Source organism: Pagrus pagrus (genome assembly GCF_965226575.1).
Source record: "Pagrus pagrus genome assembly, chromosome: 21".
Taxonomy (NCBI): Eukaryota; Metazoa; Chordata; class Actinopteri; order Spariformes; family Sparidae; genus Pagrus; species Pagrus pagrus.
Window position 1 is genome coordinate 25,638,998 of NC_140208.1, and position 19,728 is coordinate 25,658,725.

The window sequence follows — 19,728 nt, forward strand, 5'->3', positions numbered from 1 at the left end:
TTTATGCTAGAAATAAGGTCCAGGTTGTAAAAAACGGTAGTTCCCCTTTAATAGAGAAATTGGTCAAAACCATGAACATTCAGGAGTTAAGCCTTCCTCTCAAACAAAACCCCTGGCTGTCAGAGGAGCAATGAAGTCCCCTCATTTCATCCACAGGAAAATCCTCCCAGGGAGCACATGTCAATCTCACAAAGCATAGGCCCACGTACCATTACACAACAGCCTCAATCTGCTGGCTCTAAACCCCACCACCACTCACCACGCTCGCCAGCTCACACTCACATGCGCACGCCCTCACACCACACACTTACATACAAACAAATACGGGTTATCTGACCCACACTGCATCCTGTCATACATTGCTGGGAGGGTTTACGGCACTTTAGCAACTTTACTGTAGAGCAAAAGCACATCTTTGAGTGATTATATGCTTTAATCAAAAACAGCATGGAACTGTTTAAGCATTTGTATTTACATCACTCAATGTTATTTAGATATTACCAAATGTTTTTATGTAGCTGCATTGATTCATGTGCATCCCCTGCATGCCAACAAAACACATTTCAAGTACTTAAGGCTTCATGCTGCCAAGATGGTGAGTGGTATAAGGATTAATTTACTTTGTAGGCTCTTATCCAGAATGTGGCTGCCGCCTCTGCTTAGTCACCTGGAGTAAACCTGCTGCTAATGTGGAAACACTTGGCAGGTTTCATGCTGCACTGTTTGGTGCCAATATATCGTGTCACAGTCTATCAAAGATGTGCAGCTTTCACTTTTTATGTGTTCGTAATAGTTGTCCAAGGTCGTCTTCCATTTGTCAGTAACGTATGCCGTCTTAGATTGTTTGCTGATATGTTTTGTATAGATTATGTTTACACCTTATGTTTAAAACGTCATGTGTTTGATTTGATTTGGCCACAGAGGTGATTTAGAAAACTTGATATTCAATTTATCTTTGGCACATTTCCTTGAAATTTTTTCCTCCATTGGAATCTAGTCTCTTTAAAGCATGGCAATGGCAGGTATGACAGATACTGTATCGACAATATGATTAAGTCACACAACCTATTGAAATGTTGGTACTGGATGTTAAAAAACATTGGATGTGATCTGGAGTTTTGCACAATTGTCTAATATCAATGTTCCTTTCTGGTAATAAGGTTGAATCACCAGAGGTCTACTAATTTTCTGCAGAGTTCACCTTTTGTTGTCTGATCTCTCATTGCTGGAATGGCGAAAAGGATTCTTCGGTTGCTAATAATACTTTTGGTTGCTACTGACCTAGTCACACTCTTGAAGGAGTTCTCCAGTGATGTAGCAATTCAGTGTAATTGTGGGATTTGTGAGAGACAGATTAAATAAAGAATGGTCAACATTGAGGTAGCAGGGACTGAGATACCCTAACTTTTATTCACAGGATCATGGGTCAAACTTAAACTTGCTGGATCCTACATTTCCCATGATGCAACAAATTATATCTTTTTAATATACACTTATTGCCTTATAAGCACACATGATTAACCAAGACTTTCTGTTATGAATTTGTGATCTCAAATCCAGGATGCAAGAACCCTGATGACATCCCCATGACATCGTCAGGGTTATTTTCTCAGACTGACAGAGCCCCTCCAGACACACAGGACATTATACAAAAGTTTTGTATTTGTTTGAGTAGTACTAACCATGATGAATAAAATTTATGTGTAAGATCAGTGGAGTGGTCCTGTAAGGTACTGTCAGATGGACCCTCCAATCCATAAAATGATTAAAAAGGACGTTATATAGCCGTTCCAATATGGGTATTCATCATCAGTGTAGGGCTGCTGGAGCACACAAGCACACCACCACCGCCACTTTTCTTTTCTAAGTGAGGAAGATCCAATCATCACTAAAGCGTTTGTCATAACAATTTGTCATAACAATATATCATGGATCAGATATGGATATACTGTACGCACATGAATCTGGAGAGATAGAAGCTCAGACCTGATCTAAAGCCAAAATTGCATTGCAAATGTTTAACCCTAACATAAAATTAAAGAACCTTTTTTGGTATTTTCATATTCAGTCATCTACAAATAAAGGCTCAAATGGAACCAGAGAGGAGGCTGAGTGAAGGGCATGTGTTACTGTTCTAATTTTTGACCCACACAAGATCATTTTAATGCATGTCAACTGGAAACACATGCACAGTACAAAGGAGACTTGCACACTGCCATCTGCTGTGATAAAAAACAAAACAAAACACTAACCACTAATTAAAACAACAGTCCACAACATCTGCGTGCTGGATGGCTACTTTGCTATTCTCTGTTGTTATTTTCACTTTAGCTCTAGTTAGTACTGTAGTGATATGTTAATACATTCAAGATTTAACAAGTTCAGAACAGCTTTTATATTATCTTTGTTTATTCATTCCAAAATTTTCTAGTTTGTTTCACCTGCTGTAGAAAAATAATAAGCAAACATGAGCGATGATAACCATTGTGGCTAAATAAATCTAAGGAGTTAGATTTTCATCAAATGTTGAGCAAATTTTAATCACATTTCAAGAAAATCTGAAAAAACAAAAAGCAAGTTATTGAGTTTTTCCATCCACTAGTATTATGTGAATACTGGGAGTTGAGTGCATCAGTATAAAGAGTTGGATGCGCTAATTCCCCAGTCAAGCTGTATGATGTATATAAGAACTTGGACATTTATGTTGCTTCATGTAGAGGAAGAGTACAGTCTCCTCATAGCTCCACACACAGTGGAGGCTTCTGTGGGCATTTGAGTCACAAGCTTCATGTATGTCATGAATTATTCGATAAGACTGTTTCCATTACATGTCACATCTTGTTTTTTCTATTAATATATCAATATTAACACCTCAGCAATTTAATTATAACTTGAAACTTGAGTTATTTTACAATAGGAAAACATAAAGTAAAACCATTTCTGTGATAAATTATAGTAGCTTTTTCCAGAGTGGTTGACTGTATCCCATTGTGCAGGTTAAGGAAGAAGTCCATGGATTTTGGTTAAAAGATCTGGAGAAAGCTACCAGTGTTAGAGTGCTGTAATATTTCTTGACAAACAACCGTTTAATAATCTGCCCACTACTTCCATTTGGCATCTGTCTGAAGCACAGGTTGCCAGATGCAGTCTACTACTGCTATAAGTCAAATCTTAGGGTGTCTGGAATGCACATCAATAAAACACCTCCACCAGATTACTGTTTGTCATGTAGTTAACAAACTCAAGCTATTCATGGCCCATCATGGCCGTTGGCTGCTGAAATTTAGGACTGTTGTTGCCAGTATGGATTATAAAGAGAACAGGGAATCAGTCTTGCTGTCATCTTGTCCCAGTGGAAAATAGTGCAACAAAAGAACTGTGGCCCCAAAAGCACAGTGTGCCATTAAAAGAGACAGATAAACAAGGTCAATTAATACTATGTGTAATATGATTTATTTTTTTAAACTCCTTTCATTTGAATGAACAGTTATATAAACATAATACATCCATTGTTGTCAGTCAGCCACTACAGGTAAAGTGTAAGCCTCTTGGTTATAGTTCCTCCTCCTTGTGAGTTGTCATGTTTTTCCACATCTGGTTAGCTCAAATGTAGGCCAGCAGGAGAGATGCCATTTCCTGCATTAAACATCCCATGTTCAATTGTAAATGAATGCTGTAAATCTGTGGGGAGTGCAGAGTTAAACACCACAGCAATAAGCAGTTAAAACCAAACTGAAGTCAAAATAATGAGGCAACTTGAAAATGCAATGACCACTTAAATGATAAAATGCTACAGCAAAGTTCAGTGCTGTGATGTGTTTCAGTGAGTAAGCACACTGTCTGTGCTAAGTGCAAGAATGATAGACTGGGAGGATACTGGCGTGGATGTGGTGTGTTGTGTCTAAGTTACAAAAAGAACATCTTACATGTGGAGAGTAAAATCAAAGAGCACACAAGATAGATCTGACAGGACACTTTTACTCTTCTACCAGACATATTTGCACAAACACACACACATCCACACAAGTAATATGTTCTCTTTGGAGGACCCTCAGGGGTTGCACTCTGGAGGAAACCTATTATCAGGTCAGGAGCAAACACACACACACACATACACAAGCACAGCAGAAACAAGGCTTTCAACATTCTATTTAAAGCTCAGATACAGCTGAATGAACTAGAGCGGAGCAGAAAAAAGCACACACACACACACACACACACACACACACACACACACACACACACACACACACACACACACACACACACACACACAACATACACACACACACACACACACACACACACACACACACACTTAAATTTGTACACAAACACACTTACAAATTATTTCTCTCTCAAACACACACGCATCATTAGACAACCTCCACACAAGCACACAGTGCATCCCTATGGAGTAAAGTGTGTGTGCATGTGTCACAACACAGATGGTACAATTGGTCGCTGTAGGTGTTAGTCATGCAGATTGCAGCGCGCTGATGATGTCACATATGAGCACAGCAGGGCAGCACGAATATGATGTCAGACTTTGAGTAGAGGAGAATGGTATTTAAGATAAACATACATAGATAGCTAATGATATAAAATCAACAACCATTCAAACAATACTGCATGCTCTGGAAAATCCTGAATAAGGGAAGATTTTGGAAGCTAAAGAGAGACTGTGTAACATTTACTGAACAGGGGCCACTGTCAGCAAAAGTAGTAATGACAGGACAATGTAAGCAAGTACAGAACTTATGAAGTCATAAAGTTTTTCACATCTTCATCTGAAAACACCCAAATAGGTTGAATTTGTTCAAACATGCACAGGACTTTCACCAAGGGGACTGCTGTTTGTGTCCCGTGTGAAAGTGGTGGGTTTTTTTAAGGCACTAACGTAGTAAAGTTTTGCCACGCATGTTACGTAACTGAAGTTACATAAATAACATAGTTATATTCAACCAAACCATGATGTATTCCTAAACCTAAAAAAAGAGTTGTAGTGCCAAAATCTAACCAAACTGCGAGCACATGACGAAGGTCCGAAGGAAAGATTTTTTGGGAGTGACTGGCAATCGACCAATTCAGTCATTTTGGTATGAGGATGTGTTGTCTCGCTCTACTGTATGTTACAAATGGATATAAAACACTTTATGCTGCTAAAAATGTAATATTTTTGAGGGAAACTGAGGCAGATGAAAATAAAATCTGACTGTCTTTGAAACAATAGCTGGCGAGGCTCAGGGATTGTTTTCATTTTGCCACCACATTCCTCACTCATTAAATCAACAGAACACATTTCACTATATTGTTTGGTCAAGTGTGTCTAAATGCATGAATTCATTGGCAAACAATGAGAAGCAGCTGCTAAAACATAGACATGGAGTCTTTCTCTCTCTCTCTCTCTTACACACACACACACACACACACACACACACACACACACTCAAAGCACATGTGAAAAATCTTGTGGCATCACATTTTTTTTTAAGCATAACCACTTAAAGAGTTTTCATCTCTTCATCCTGTCAACCTCTCAATGAGGTCACTCTCTCTGTCTCTGACTTGACACTGTTGTGTTGAAGTTGAGACACTGTGTGTCTCAAAAATGCACTCATTTGCAAATGAACTGTTTACCCAAAAAAAGACTACTTTTTGTAGTAATATTCTTCATACAAACAATCATGTGTTTCACAATGTGGTGAACCTCGCCTCATCCTTGCTCAGCCGAGCCTTTTCAAGAATTCCCCTTTCATACCCAATCATTATCCTATCACCTGTTACCAATGAACCTGTTTACCTGTGGAACGTTTCAAAAAGAGGTGTTTGGTTATCTGATACTAACTGATCCACTATTCTTGATATGTTGGTAATGTTTTGCTATTTTATATGTTCCAACATTCTTAATTTCCTGAAAGAAGACATAATTACTTGCCACCACCAAAACTGCAGTCAAGTTTCTCTGAAGGCCTGATTTGAAAGAAAAACAGTTCAAACATTTGCACACAGTCCGCTGCATGCAGTTAAAAGAAAGAGAAGGCTCTAATTAGAAGAATGATCTGCAGTCAAGCAGCAGTGAAATTCAAAGCAGCTGAGCTCTATAAGGCTGAGCTGGGCATGCTATTTTTAAAAATCAAAGTGAGCGTGGTTACTACTGTGACTTGTGTCTTGAATGGCATTTCAGCCACAGATGTCTGCTTCTCTGAGGCAGGGCTAATCTTGTGTAAGAAAAAAAGTCATGCCAGTTTAGTGGAGCTTTGGGTGGATCCTAACAATGTTTTTCTGTCTGAATGGAGACAGAGTTGTGGGACAGACTGAAGTTTAGTGAAAGATGCTACAGGTAAGAGGTATATTGAATTGTGAATCTCATAAAGGCATGTGGTCTTATTATTGAAAGAAACAATGCAGTTAAGCCATCAAGTTCATCTGACCATCCAAGTTCAAAGCAACTTGCAAAAATCCTAACATCATAACCTGCTTTCACGCATATGAAGATGCCTTATATGAATGTAATAATTTCAACAAAGACTACATTTTATTGAAAGTTATTTGACATCTGTCACTCATTTATGTCACAGAGCAGATACACTTCCATTTTATCAATGTAACAATCCACACTGCATCCCGCACGCTTCAGGATGTCCACGTGTTTTTTTTTACACTTCCATTTTGTTTTTCTGGTGTGCTTGTTTATTGTCAGCCACAGCCATTCAAATCAGACAAATCTCCCTCTGTCCTTATGTTGTGCAAAGCTATTAAAGCTGGGGTTGGTGAGATTGTAGAAACCAGCAAATGCAAGCTAATGTATTAAACCGAAACAATCCCACTGCCCTCCTTTCAGGCCTCTCCTCAATCCTCCCCCAAAACACATTAATGCTCACCATCTGACTAGATGAACTTCCATGTAGCTCTCGCTGGCAAGGTGGGGGCAGTGTCTTAGCAGATAGTTTGCTACATTCAACAAGCTCTCTTAGTTTTTTTAGTCTTAGAAGTACATAAATAACTGTGTGAAATGCCACAATCATGTAAACACAAGTAAAATAGCCACCATAAACGTGATTCAGTCCAAAAAGGCTACCCAGAGTGGCATTTACTCCTTACTAGTAATTTAGCTGCTGGATGACAGGCTGTGTACTGTGAGCACAGTGCATTGTCTTTGCTAACCATATCCAATTACCTCATGTCTCATTCACTTGGAAGAAAACACCTCACAGTGTTATACTGAAAATAAACAACAAACATGGCTATTGTTCGAACTCGTCACTGAGGCCTTTGAGGCCTGTAATAGCTACAGTTGCTGGATTTTTCTCTTAAATTTTTCAGAGCATTTGATTTATTGATTGCTGTTGGGCTATAAAGAGACTTTTTACAAATATAACAAAATATGCTTCCAAGATAATTGATTTTTTTGGGTAACTATGGACACAAAGAACTATGGTGAGTGGGGGGAAACAAATAAACAAATCACTAAATAAAAACAATGCCGTAAGCGTTTCTAATGAACCCTCCATAAAAACAATTTTGTCAAGTAAATTTCTGATGTTGTTGAGTTACATGCTAATGTCATCCAGCTAATACCCTCTCGTATCAATGCATACAGGCTGTTAGCAGGCATGCTATAGTGTTTAACATATTTTTCTTTAGCGTGTTAGCAGGCCAACAATTGCTAATCAGCACTGAAAACAAAGTACAGCTGAGATGGGAATGCTATTAGGTTTGCAGGTACTTGAAGGGGGACATGGATGTTTAGGTTGAGCTATTTCAGTCTAAATATTTTTTTTTTTATTAAAGTAAGAGGATCACCAGAGTCAGTAGGAAAGATAATTGTACTACATGTCATTATTCTTAGCTTATCGACGGTGATATGTTGTGTATATGTGGTTTCTTTCTTGTGACAAATGTACTTATTGTAAGCCGCTTTGGACAAGAGCGACTTCTAACTGCCCTAAATGTAAATGAAAATGTAATTATGATTGATCAAATGTTGAGATATTTCAGTTAAAATCCAAGTCGTTGACCAACATCACGATTCTTAGAGTCTAAAAAAATCGAGCATACTACAAACTTAAAAAACTGTAATTCATTTGGCATCAGCATTAGGGAGAAATAAATTCAATGGAAGTTCTCCTGTTTAAGAATGACTATTTCATCATACATTTCACTCTCCGCTGTGTCCTGTCAGATGGCTACACAAAGACCAAATCTACAGCAGCTGAAATCTTGTCAAGTGGGACAAAATGTGATCAAACAGATCTGTCTTTGACATGAAAACATTTGAGAAGCATGCAGGAGTGGAGAACTGTCATGATAATTTGTCGCCTCTTTTTTGTTCGTCCCACACCCTCCCCTTCCATTTCTCCCCCCTCCCCTCCCCTCTCCTCTGTTGAGTGCTGATAACAGTCAGGTCCGGTGCTGGGATGTCGATTACAGGCCCGGATGTAAGAACAGCCCGCAATGCTTTTGTGTCTCACTTCATTATGTTTCTGGAGTGTGTTTTTGCCTCTATGGGTTGAACTCAATAACAAACTTGATCACAAGTATCAAACAACCACAAAGGTAGGATATTATCGTATGATTACTCTTTATTGACAAAGTGTGTTGGGTAACTTTAAAATACACATGTTGTTGAAAACATATGTAGTATATCCATAAAAATATTTCGCAAAGACCCACACTCTTGTATTCCTATTCTTAGAAATCACTAACTGTCACCACTGTATTGACCAGTGTAAGATAGAAACAATACAAAGAAAAGCTCAATCCTCCACAAAACTACTAGTCAGTCTACAATGCACTTTGTTTGGCCCTATGAAAATTACACCATTTGTCAGGCTCTCCTCACTAGAAAAAGCACTGGCGGTTTGTCCATTATACATTATGTTGTCCTAATTATAGGACCTCTTGTGAATAATGACTATTCTTTCTAAGAAGCAGAGGGTGAAGTACTGGGTAGAGCCACAAAATGTTTTAGCCTACATTCACATATATGGACTCAAAGGTTGAAGAAGCCTCAGGATTCCACTCAATGTGAACTGAACCTCTACAGTGTACACGCTGGCTCTGCCCTTATGACAAGATGACATGCGAAATTTGCCTTTTCACATGTGAAAATCCCAATTTCACACACACACACACACACACACACACACACACACACACACACACACACACACAAAAAAACCCCAGAAGGATATGGGTTCATGAAATTCCTTGTGTCCTTCCTGAGTTTTCGTTTGAAGACAAATCTTATTCACAAACTTCAGAGACCCCATCAGTGCCAAAGTCCTGATAATACGTTATATAAGCATTTAATAAGTTGTGAACGTGACGCTCTGTAAACTCAGATGGATTTTTTACAGTCAGTGTTTCTATCATTCATCAAATTTTTTTTAAAAATCGATCCCAACAATATCATTCACCACTGTCGTTGTTGTTCTAGTTGTAGTTGTTGTTATCTTTCTAGTTGTGTACAGCCCTTCACACAGAATAAGCATTTGTCCAGCCACTTACCTGCAGTCAGTGTAGGTGTATTTTAGTCAGTCAGTGGATGTAGTTGTCTAAACATTACTAAACCTTAAACATATAGGTAGTAGATCAGAAAATGCAATTTATCTTTTTTTATAGTGGTTATTTGTAAGGGTTTTGAAAGCCACTAACAGCAGGCATGTGACATGAATATACTATAATGTAACATTTAAATAAGATTTGATTCTTTACTTGATTGTTCAGTGGTAGTAGCATCCATACATATCATAATGGTTGATGATGGCGTAAATGTTCCACCTTCAGATACACAGAATCTTTACAGAAACAATGAATTCAGACATATTTACTATCTCACAAAATAACCGGTCCAAACGTGTTATTGGTTGCAACCTAAAGTGTCTATCCAAACACACAACAGTGCCCTCTGTCCAACTTCCCTCTTCTCATATTTGTCTTCAATCGTCCTGCCCTTCCTTCGGCTGGATGAGTTTGTAAGGGCAATGTACTGAGTGAAATCCACATATAAGGACATACACTGGCCATTAGAACACAAGTGGCCAGTGCAGTCTAATTGAGAGAAGATATAAAGGAGAAGTCCTAGGAGAGGCCTGGAGGCTTCAGACAGCAGAGCTGCAGAGCTGGACTCAGTGCAGAGGATATGTCAGTTCAGTGTGAGTCACTTCAGTGAGTCACAGAGTAAAGCTCATGTATGTGGACCATTCTTCACAAAACATTTTTTTTTCTGCTGAATACAGGACGTGTATTTTTGAACCTTTATCATATATGCATATATGCTCTATTTCAGCTTTACCACAGTCCACACTACAGTCTGATGCATTAGCGTTTCCGCGGACTGATACTGATGGTTTTGGATCATTGGTGGCTTTATTTTGGAGTAATTTTTATTACGGTTATATTTTCATGTGGTATAGAACATTCAAAGTGTTGCACTGTTTCCTTCATTGAGAGTGACATGAAACAGTGGATGGGGAGCCATCTTAATAACTGATTCAGTAGATTTTGAGGAGGCTTGAAGGTCATGCGCATGATTAAACTCACGGTATGTATTTTCTGCCACTCAACCACGAAATGTTCACAGATGAGGTAATGTTCACCATTGCCTTGAGTGAAATTAGGGTTAGGGGAGTTTAGGAGTTTGAACATTGTGAACATTTTAAGATTTTTAAATTCTTGACACTTTGGACAGATCAAGGCCAGTGGTTTCCACCTGCTTCCAGGCTTTATGTTAAGCTAAGCTAACCATTTCCTGACTTGAACTCTATATTTAAAGAGTACTGCAGCTATTTAGCATTGCACTCCTGTAACACTGTTGTGCTCAAGGTGGAAAGCTCACAAAAAAAAGCCAAAAATGGATGCAGTAAAACCAGAGATGCTGTATCTGCATTAAGATTCAGGTGTGTTCTGCTAGGAGCAACTAATGCAGTGTTGATACTCTAGCCGAAAGCAGAGAGGAAGAGCAGGCTACAGTTCTCTCTAACTCAAAACCAAACTGACTGTATTTTTATTATCAAACTTGTTGCCACACCAACCAGCAGTGACATCAATGAAAGACATTTATCAGACTTTACAGAACTCCATCTAGAGATACTCAAGGCTAGATAATTGTTTTTTAAATCATGTATTACGCTGTAAGGGGAAGTTCAAGTAGGAAGACCACTAACTGTCTTCACAAGAGGCTCCAAATCCCAACTTTGATCCAATGATTTCACTGGGCTCTGTATGCAGACTACCCTCTCATCCAATTTATCCTCTATTTTGTATGCTCTGGTTCTGTTTCCAGAAAAACCACTATATAGGTTGAGTTTGAAAGCAACTTATTACGAACCATATTTATGTTTGTTGTTTGGCGGCGACCTCTAGTGGCCATAGTAATTAATACGCCAGCAAAGGAGGCAGTCAGGAGAAGTAGTATAAAGAGCTACAAGTCAGCATTGGGAGGAGGTCTGGGATTAAACAAACACAGGACTTTCACCCAGGTTCATGTCCATTGTGAAGCCAAAAGTCAAGGTTATTTTAATTTACTAACATAGTTAAGTAATGTCATGTAAATAACTTAAGTTACCTACAAAATGTACGTATGTACCTTTGTAATTGAAGTTACATACGTTACATAGTTATTTAAAACCAAACCATGATGTTTTTCTAAACCTAACCAAGTAATTTTCTTGCCTAAACCTAACCAAAATGAGACCATACGTCGGAGGTCAGGCAACCTTGTTGCTAGTATGCTGCAACAGACATGTTGTTTTGGGAACAGTGACATTTGTTGTTTTGGGAGTCACTGGCAAATTACTTATTCATTCATTTTGGTACGAGGATGTGTTGGAAAAATCGGATTCCCCTTCAAGACACAGATAGGACATTGATATAGATTTTTTTTTCTATCTCCAACTCCTATAATACAACGTCTGCTTGTATTATTAATCAAATTTCATCTTTTGTATTTAGATGGAATCAGATCAGTACATGTCATTAAAAGTTCAGTTCAGATTAAAGTAAAAACAATAATAAATATTTAATCAGCTAAAAGTGCATTACATGAGTCATACTGTAATAAAAGTATAATAAAAGTATAGACTAATACCATTGTGGTCTATTAGTCAAATCCCATCTGATGATGCATGTTTGTTTCACAAATTGTTGGAAAATTCATCAGTTTGAACCTGTCTCATATTTGTTCCAGTAAATGTGTTTGTCTGTCCACAAGAGCAAGAGCAGGATATCCTGACGTTTCCACACACACACAAATACACAACCTCCAAAAACACAATGCACCTTTCACACTCACTCAGCCTGACTACATAGTTTCTCCATTATCCTGCCGGGCAGAATGAGCTGTTCCACCCTAAAACACTCAAAGCCTGCTCTATCTTTAAGGATAAACTGTCCTCTATATCCACATTTCCATAAAGACCTCACAGACCCCCATGCTCTCTTTTCTTACTGTCTGTCTGGTTCATCAACTGTGAATTGACCATACACCGTGACCATACACTGTCACAGTCTGCACATACACACACACAACACAGACAGAATAAACAGCATCACTTGAGCCGATTGGCTAAAAATACACAACCTTCCTTTCTCTCAGGGAGATACCCTCTCCCTCATAGAGACGAGCCCAAAATACCCCCTTCTTCATTTCATTGGGCTTTGTTGCACTTGGTACACTGCGGTTCCTCCTCTGAAAGCCCCAAACATACACTTCACTCATTTTCCAAGGAATGATAGAGGCTCTTCTTCCTTTTCACCCAGACGTCTTTGGGTGTATTTTTGGATAAAACAAAAAAAAAATCGATGTTAAACTGTTTTTTATCTTAGTCTAAATCTTAGCAATCCGCCAGTATCAGGCCTAACAATGGCAAAAAAGTTGTTTTGTATGTGTTCTGAATGGTATTTTGGAGTTTGTAATTTCCCTGAAAACAATGCTAAAGTGTAGACTGTTTACTGCTGCTAAATGTAGCTGAGGTTAGGTATTTAGCTTGTAGCCGTGCAGCTAAGTTACGGTCCTATTTGCTGACTCAGTCACAGGGGTGCCAGGAGCCAAATTGGGCAAGAAAAACCACGTCAGTACTGTATTCCCTGTCATCACACCGGCCTCCATCTTCTTGGAGGCTGTGTTGATCTTCCCCGTCTGGCAGTGTTCACTGAGAGCTGCCAGTCTGCCCAGTGTTGGCAGACTGCTTGCTCCATGGTGGGGGGCCATTTCAAGGGAACTTTCAAGGGTCAAACAGGGCTGGATTATACCCCCCATACATTGGTGTTCTCCGGGGAACATGTATTTTTGCTAGTAAATAATGATGTAGGTACTGTAATATGGTAATATTTGTCATAAAGGAGCACACACCATAAAGGTGATTGCTGAGTTTCATTCCCAGGTGGTTGGGCCACCAACCTGGGAATGAAACTCAGCAATCACCTTTATGGTGTGTGCTCCTTTACACTCAACAATCAACTATCTTGATCCTAAATCTATCACATGCATTAACATACACACGGCCAATCCAGCTATCAAAACAAAGAACAGAGAAACTCAGACCACCATTACACCATTACTCCACTATATCTTTACATAGCAAATAGTGTTTTCTGCTGTATTAATATTTGAAATCTCATATATCGTACTTAACCTTTGAATTGTGTATTTGGAATTGTTCAATAGCTAATGCTAAGCATACTTAGAAATACATAAAATGCATCAATGTACGTAACTGTACAGTATAACTTGCCACAGGAGTTGACAACATGCCTCCCAGCAACATAGGCTCACAGTCAGCTGACGCCGTAGGAAACACCCACAAATATAATGTCTAAAAATTGTCTTATTCTATTTTGAACAATGTAAAAATATGCATAATAATGGAAGAATCATTGTATTTGTTTACACGCACAGTTAGGAGAATTCACATTTCAACTGTAACAGTCCCACAATAGCAATGCTTGTTGTGATTTAGTGGTTGATATTGCCAATCAAATTTGAAATTAACTGGACCAGCACAAAGTATTTGTCGCACAGACAACCAGGGGTCCGGCATCCTGCAGCAGTTTCCCGCTTTGCTCACTTTACAGACATTAAGCTAACTTCCCAACATATGCCATTTATAGCCTTCTTCTTCTGTTGTTGCAATAACTTTGAGTTGTTCTGCAGAGATGCAAAGTTACTCACAAGACTCTCCTTGAGTGTTTACAGCTCTGTCAAACACACGGCTAATGCCTGCATGTTTCTTGACAGTGTGAGAGGAAGCAAGAGAAAGACAAAGAAAACACAAAGGCTGTCATAGAAACTTCAGCTGAACCCAGTGAGTGTGTTGATGCATTTCAAATATCCTTGTTTCAGTTATATTCCAGTTTCTGCACCAACATGCATGCTTTATATGTGTGTGTATGTGTGTGTGTGTGTGTGTGTGTGTGTGTGAGAGAGAGAGGCTCTCCTCACCTGGGCCATGGTGTTCAGCAGGACTTCGGCTGGCTCCAGCTCCTCAGCATGGTTTGTGAAACCTCAGGTTGGTTCTTGGTAGATGATGTTGGGGTTTTGATGATAGAGGGGTGTGGTGGGAGTTCACTTCAAACACACAGTGCAGTGTTGTATGTCTCGTGTCGTTGATGCGTCGCAAACCCACGCGCTCACACACACACACACACACACACACACACACACACACACACACACACACACACACCACCTCCTCCTCCACCTCTATGACAGCACTGTCTTCTCAAACGCTCGCTCTTGGAAATACAGTACTCCTCCTCTCTCCTTGTCTTCCCCTTCTTCTCACTCTCCTTCCCTCTTTCTGACCACGACCTTTCTGGAATCCCCCCCTTTTTTCTTTTCAACTGATACAGAAGGAGAGAATATGTCAGAGGAGCTTGTATTCCTTTAATTCTGCCCTCCACGCTCCTGTCTTCCCTGCTTCAGTATCTGGTTGGTTGTAATCTGGGCTCACACTGCTCACTGCCTCTCCTTTTCCTCCTCCTCTCGCTTGCTCTGCTCTTTCAGCTGCTCCCCCTCCTCCCCCTTCCTCTAAAACCCTCCTGCTTTTTCCCTCCCTCACTGTACACAGCATTAGTGAGAGACAGAGGGAAGGGGAGGGTGGAGGGATCAGAGGGATAGAGTATGTGTGTCGGTGTGTGTCTGTGTGTACCATGTGATCTGCTGATGTAGTAGGATTCCCCCAGCAGCTGTCGCACTCATTCCTTCATGGTGCTTCACTATGAGCTTCATACACTTCCATTGATGACCAGTGTTGGTAAACTGTCAGTGGAGCAGGGATACTTAAAACTAGCTGAATCCCTGCTGCAAAGTGAAGCACAGAAAAAGATTAACTGTCATATACTGTAGGTCCCATCTGAGGGAACAATGTGGGGAAATCTAAACAGTAAAAAAAAAATGTTTTTAATTTCATAACAACAATTGATCAAACTGTAATAAAGTAACTGTAATAAATTACTGGGACAAGCTATTAGGTTAGTGATTTTCAATATTCACACATAATGTTCAAAAACATTTCACTTTTCACCTCAAAAAATTGAAACTTCAAGTTTGCATAAATGAATCAGCTAACTGATTCATGAATGTCCTATATCTCCTTTTATGCTTTTATTTCTAAGTGAAAAGTCTTAATTAGCTAGCTAACACTGGTAGCATGCTAGCTGTAAAACATAAAGATTACATGCATAATGTTTGGGGTCCATGTGCCGTTTGACAAAATATTTCACAAAACTGGCTACGCACCAGGCAAGCCAACCTCCTCACTTATTTTTAACCATGCATTATTGGTCTTTTTTTGTCTTGATACTGCTCCATTAGGATGTAAAACCCGAAAATGATCTTTTCTTTCATGTTAACGGTGGCATGTCTATCTATCAGAAAAGTCTTGAAGAAAGAAGATTGTTACAGTGAGAAAGGTCCAGAGGGACAGAAACATCAGTAAAATGAATAAATTGCGATGCTGAGTAAACAGTGTTTTGGGATCTTCCTCTTTCAAGACTGAAGTGACACTTTCTAACGTCAAGGCTGCATTTGAGTTAGTTGGATGTGTGAATATCTTCTTTGAGTATCTATCATAAAAAAAATGCATTTCCTTGCGTTGAACACTGTCTGTAATTACAGACACATAACTGTGTGGAAACGAGGTGTTAAACCAAATGTCTACCTTCTGGGCTTGTGGACGGAGCCTCTGCAGACTTCAGTCGTCCACAGTGTGATGTGTTCATGTCATCACATCAAGTTTACAAAGACATGGGACTGTCAGGTGGTATAAGATGGCAATAGACAGGCCTAACACACTACAATAATAAAACGCATTTTAACATCTATAGCCTTATATATGCCATATATTTTTACATAGTTTTGTATTAGATGTGGTTGAATATTATTAACGTTTGAATAAGGTAATTGTTCTTCACATTCACAATAAGTTTTTCTTTGTTTTTTCGGTCAGCAACTGGAAAAACTTCAAAGTCACGTCCCTATTGCTATATATTGTGGGTAATTAAGTCAGTCCAGTGAAGTCTGCACCCTAAGTGCACTCTCTGGAAGTCTCTCTTTCATCAGATAGATGTAACCCTTTACCGTCCCTACAAATACGGCAGCATTTTCCCTGAAATGTTACTAGTGATAAACCCACAAAGAATGATCACTTAGTTCTGTTTTCCTCTGCTATACAGAGCATTTAAGTGTCTTTAAGTTCATTTTTTTTCATTTCATAGACCGCTTTACTGTTTTGATTCAATCTTATCGCTTTCAACAGCTTTTGTTAGTTAGCAAAAGTTGATAAATAGCTAGTGAATGGTGGTATCAAGATGGTAACCTCAGACTTGTGAAAGATCTCGTGAGAGGGGTCATTTTAACCCAAACCATGATCTTTCCCTAATCCCACCCATTTGTTTGTCTGCTTAAACCTGACCGGATCTTAATCACAGCCTTGTCACATCACGAAACATCATACATTTGGAGAACATAATAAAGAAACAATGTGCACAAGGCCAGCAAAATATGTGCTCACCTTCTCACATTGACCATACTGAACATGGTTGGTGGGGACCAAATCAGACCTAAAACAAGAGATTGAAAGTACATTTGTTGGTGAACGAAACATGATTCCAACTGAACGCCAATGTTGCTACATGCTACTGTACATGTCTGCAAGAACTCTTTACTAATGTTCACCCCAAAAGCTTATTGTTTACAGCTTGTTCCGTTACCCCAGTGGTCAAAAAATTTATTTGCTGAGTTCTGGAAACATGGCAACATTTCTACAATGTCAAACACGGCAAAAACACAACTTTACTTAAAACTGAAGGGGAGCACACCTGGGATGGTGGTAATAATTGCAATGATAATGTACAGAAGACAGGAGAACTGTATGTACACAGCAGATCAAAGCTGAAGCAGGAAGTGGGTCTGTTTACTGTGATTGATGTTTACAATGGACAATTTTTGGTTATAATTCTACTCTATAGCTTAGTTTTATCTTTCAAAAAGTGTGGCTAATCTAGCTTTTTTAATGTACAACCTATGTGATGTTTGACTGCTCATGTTCCTCATCCTGGCTTCTTTTTAGTGGTGTTGTGGTATTGCCAGTTCTCAGCTGTACTTACTTACCAATGTACTTGGTGTGTACATTGCTTTCACTTGTGTCCGTTGGTTGATTTGTCAACATGGTCACACACAAACTATTAAACGGATTCCCATGAAACTTGGGTGGAGGATGGGTCTCGGCCTAGAAAACCCCCAGTATCTTATATTGTGGAGCTTGATAAAGGAAAGATCCAAGAAATATTTTTATGTCACTATCTTTATGTGAGATAAAGCATTTACAACATTTTCATACATTTTTCAGGGAATAATGCATGGATCTTGAATCTGGCGTTCTTAGGTGACTGGTATGAGTGAGTACAAAAGGGGACTGTTGTGCTCGGTAGAGGTATGCACTCTACTGAGAGCTATTCTAGTAAGGAATAGGAATGATGGCCAAAACTACTTCCTCACCAAGATCAGATAACTGCAAACTTTCTTTTTCTTTCACTAAAAGGAAAATTGTCACAGACACACATTGCTTTGTCACAGACTTGATGTGCTATGTTCATCAGAAATATATGCACACAGCTTTTGTTGCAGTTTTGCATTGTATTTTTGGTTCAGAGCCATTTGCGACAAGTTGTAACAAACTGGAATTATAATTCATTACTTTTTATGTCTGTTCTAGTCCTGAAATTTCCCAGGAAATGTTTGATCACATGTTTTGCCTCATTAGGGTGGGAAAATCTTTTGAACAGCAATGAGACCATGGAACACCATAGCTCTACACTAAAATCTAGAATACCCATACTAACATGAAAACTGCATACAAATGACAAATGAATAATTGCATTGCAGCCTTATGTGAAATCTGATCAAAAAGTTGTATTGTAGAATTATGTTTCAGGGTACTGATAATTAGTACAGTAATGACAAGTTTTACAATAACTAATCGATCAGACTATGTAATATCAAATAGAGAAGGCAGTTAATACTGACTGGACTAAGTTGACTTTTGGTACTGACTGTTAACTTCAGGTTTAGGTTCAGTCAGTTTCATTGTAGAGGCCTATTTGTCACATCACTGCAACGAAACAAAGATAGAAATCACAGAATATTGACCCATTTGAATCATGGTAACCAGTCTGTTACTTAATTGAAATACACATCAGAAACATGGTTACACACAGAGTCATTCTATCCTTGAGGAATGAGGAAAAGGACATCCTGTGGTGCTTCCCCTGAGCTGTATAGCTGGAAACTCCCACCCCACAACAACAGGAACGAGCAAGCTGGCCCGCTGCAGCGGCCCACTGTTCTCCACTCCACAAATCACTCTCATTACTCCTGTTTGCACAGTAGTTCAGTGTTCACAGACACGTGGCCTGGACAATAAACATGCACCAAAATTATTCAATTTAATGATTTTCTGCCTGTTATTTCTCTGCTGGTTTCTACTCATTATTACTACTGGACACTACAGCACTGTACGCATTTTTAACCTCTAGTATTGCTGAGTTTAAAGGGGCTGTATTTAAACAAGCTGTGACTTTACCCATGAATTGTTAAGTGGAACACAGTTTTATCAGATGCATGAGATAGGGTGAAACTGTTGCTTAGCACAGAAACTAGCAAAGTGAATGGCACCATCTGCTGCATGATGTACGTAAATGATCTTGAATGCACAGAGAGTCCATTGAACCTACAGTCAACAAACAAAATAAACATAAAATAAACTTCTGACAATTGCAGCCATTAATCTAAATCATGCATTTTACCATCAAACATAAAGACAATAATAAGAGATGATGGTACGCTTCTGCATTGTTAAATCATTTATTTTTCAGATGCAGGGATAGATAATCTCAAGGACTGTCATGTCTAGTTAAACCTATAATTTGAATAAATTATATTTGCTGTATTTGGCTGTTCTTCAATGTTGGTAAATATGATTGGTGATTCTGGTGACCTACATAATAAGACAGTGGTTCTACCTCTATTCTATCAGATGAACTCATGTGGGCCTACCACTTTACCCATCATACTCCACATATGTCCAATTGACTTGATTTTTAAACTGGATATTATTTAACACATTACAAATATGTATTATAATTTGTAATACACTCCATTAACCATTACCTCTAGCTATTTCAACAGATAACTATTGTTAACTGAATTGTTTGTCCATTCAT

General features: G+C 38.9%; 1 protein-coding gene across 1 annotated transcript in view; it reads right to left on the reverse strand.

Moving 5' to 3' along the window:
- LOC311250136 (rho GTPase-activating protein 23-like) overlaps positions 1-14,647 on the reverse strand; it is an 83,041-nt gene extending 68,394 nt beyond the window's left edge. Inside the window, exon 1 of the mRNA XM_084341703.1 lies at positions 14,447-14,647. Within this exon, the coding sequence (XP_084197829.1) occupies positions 14,447-14,455 (9 nt within the window). The 5' untranslated portion in view covers positions 14,456-14,647. The remainder of the gene's footprint in view (positions 1-14,446) is intronic.
- Between the last annotated feature and the right edge of the window lie 5,081 nt (positions 14,648-19,728).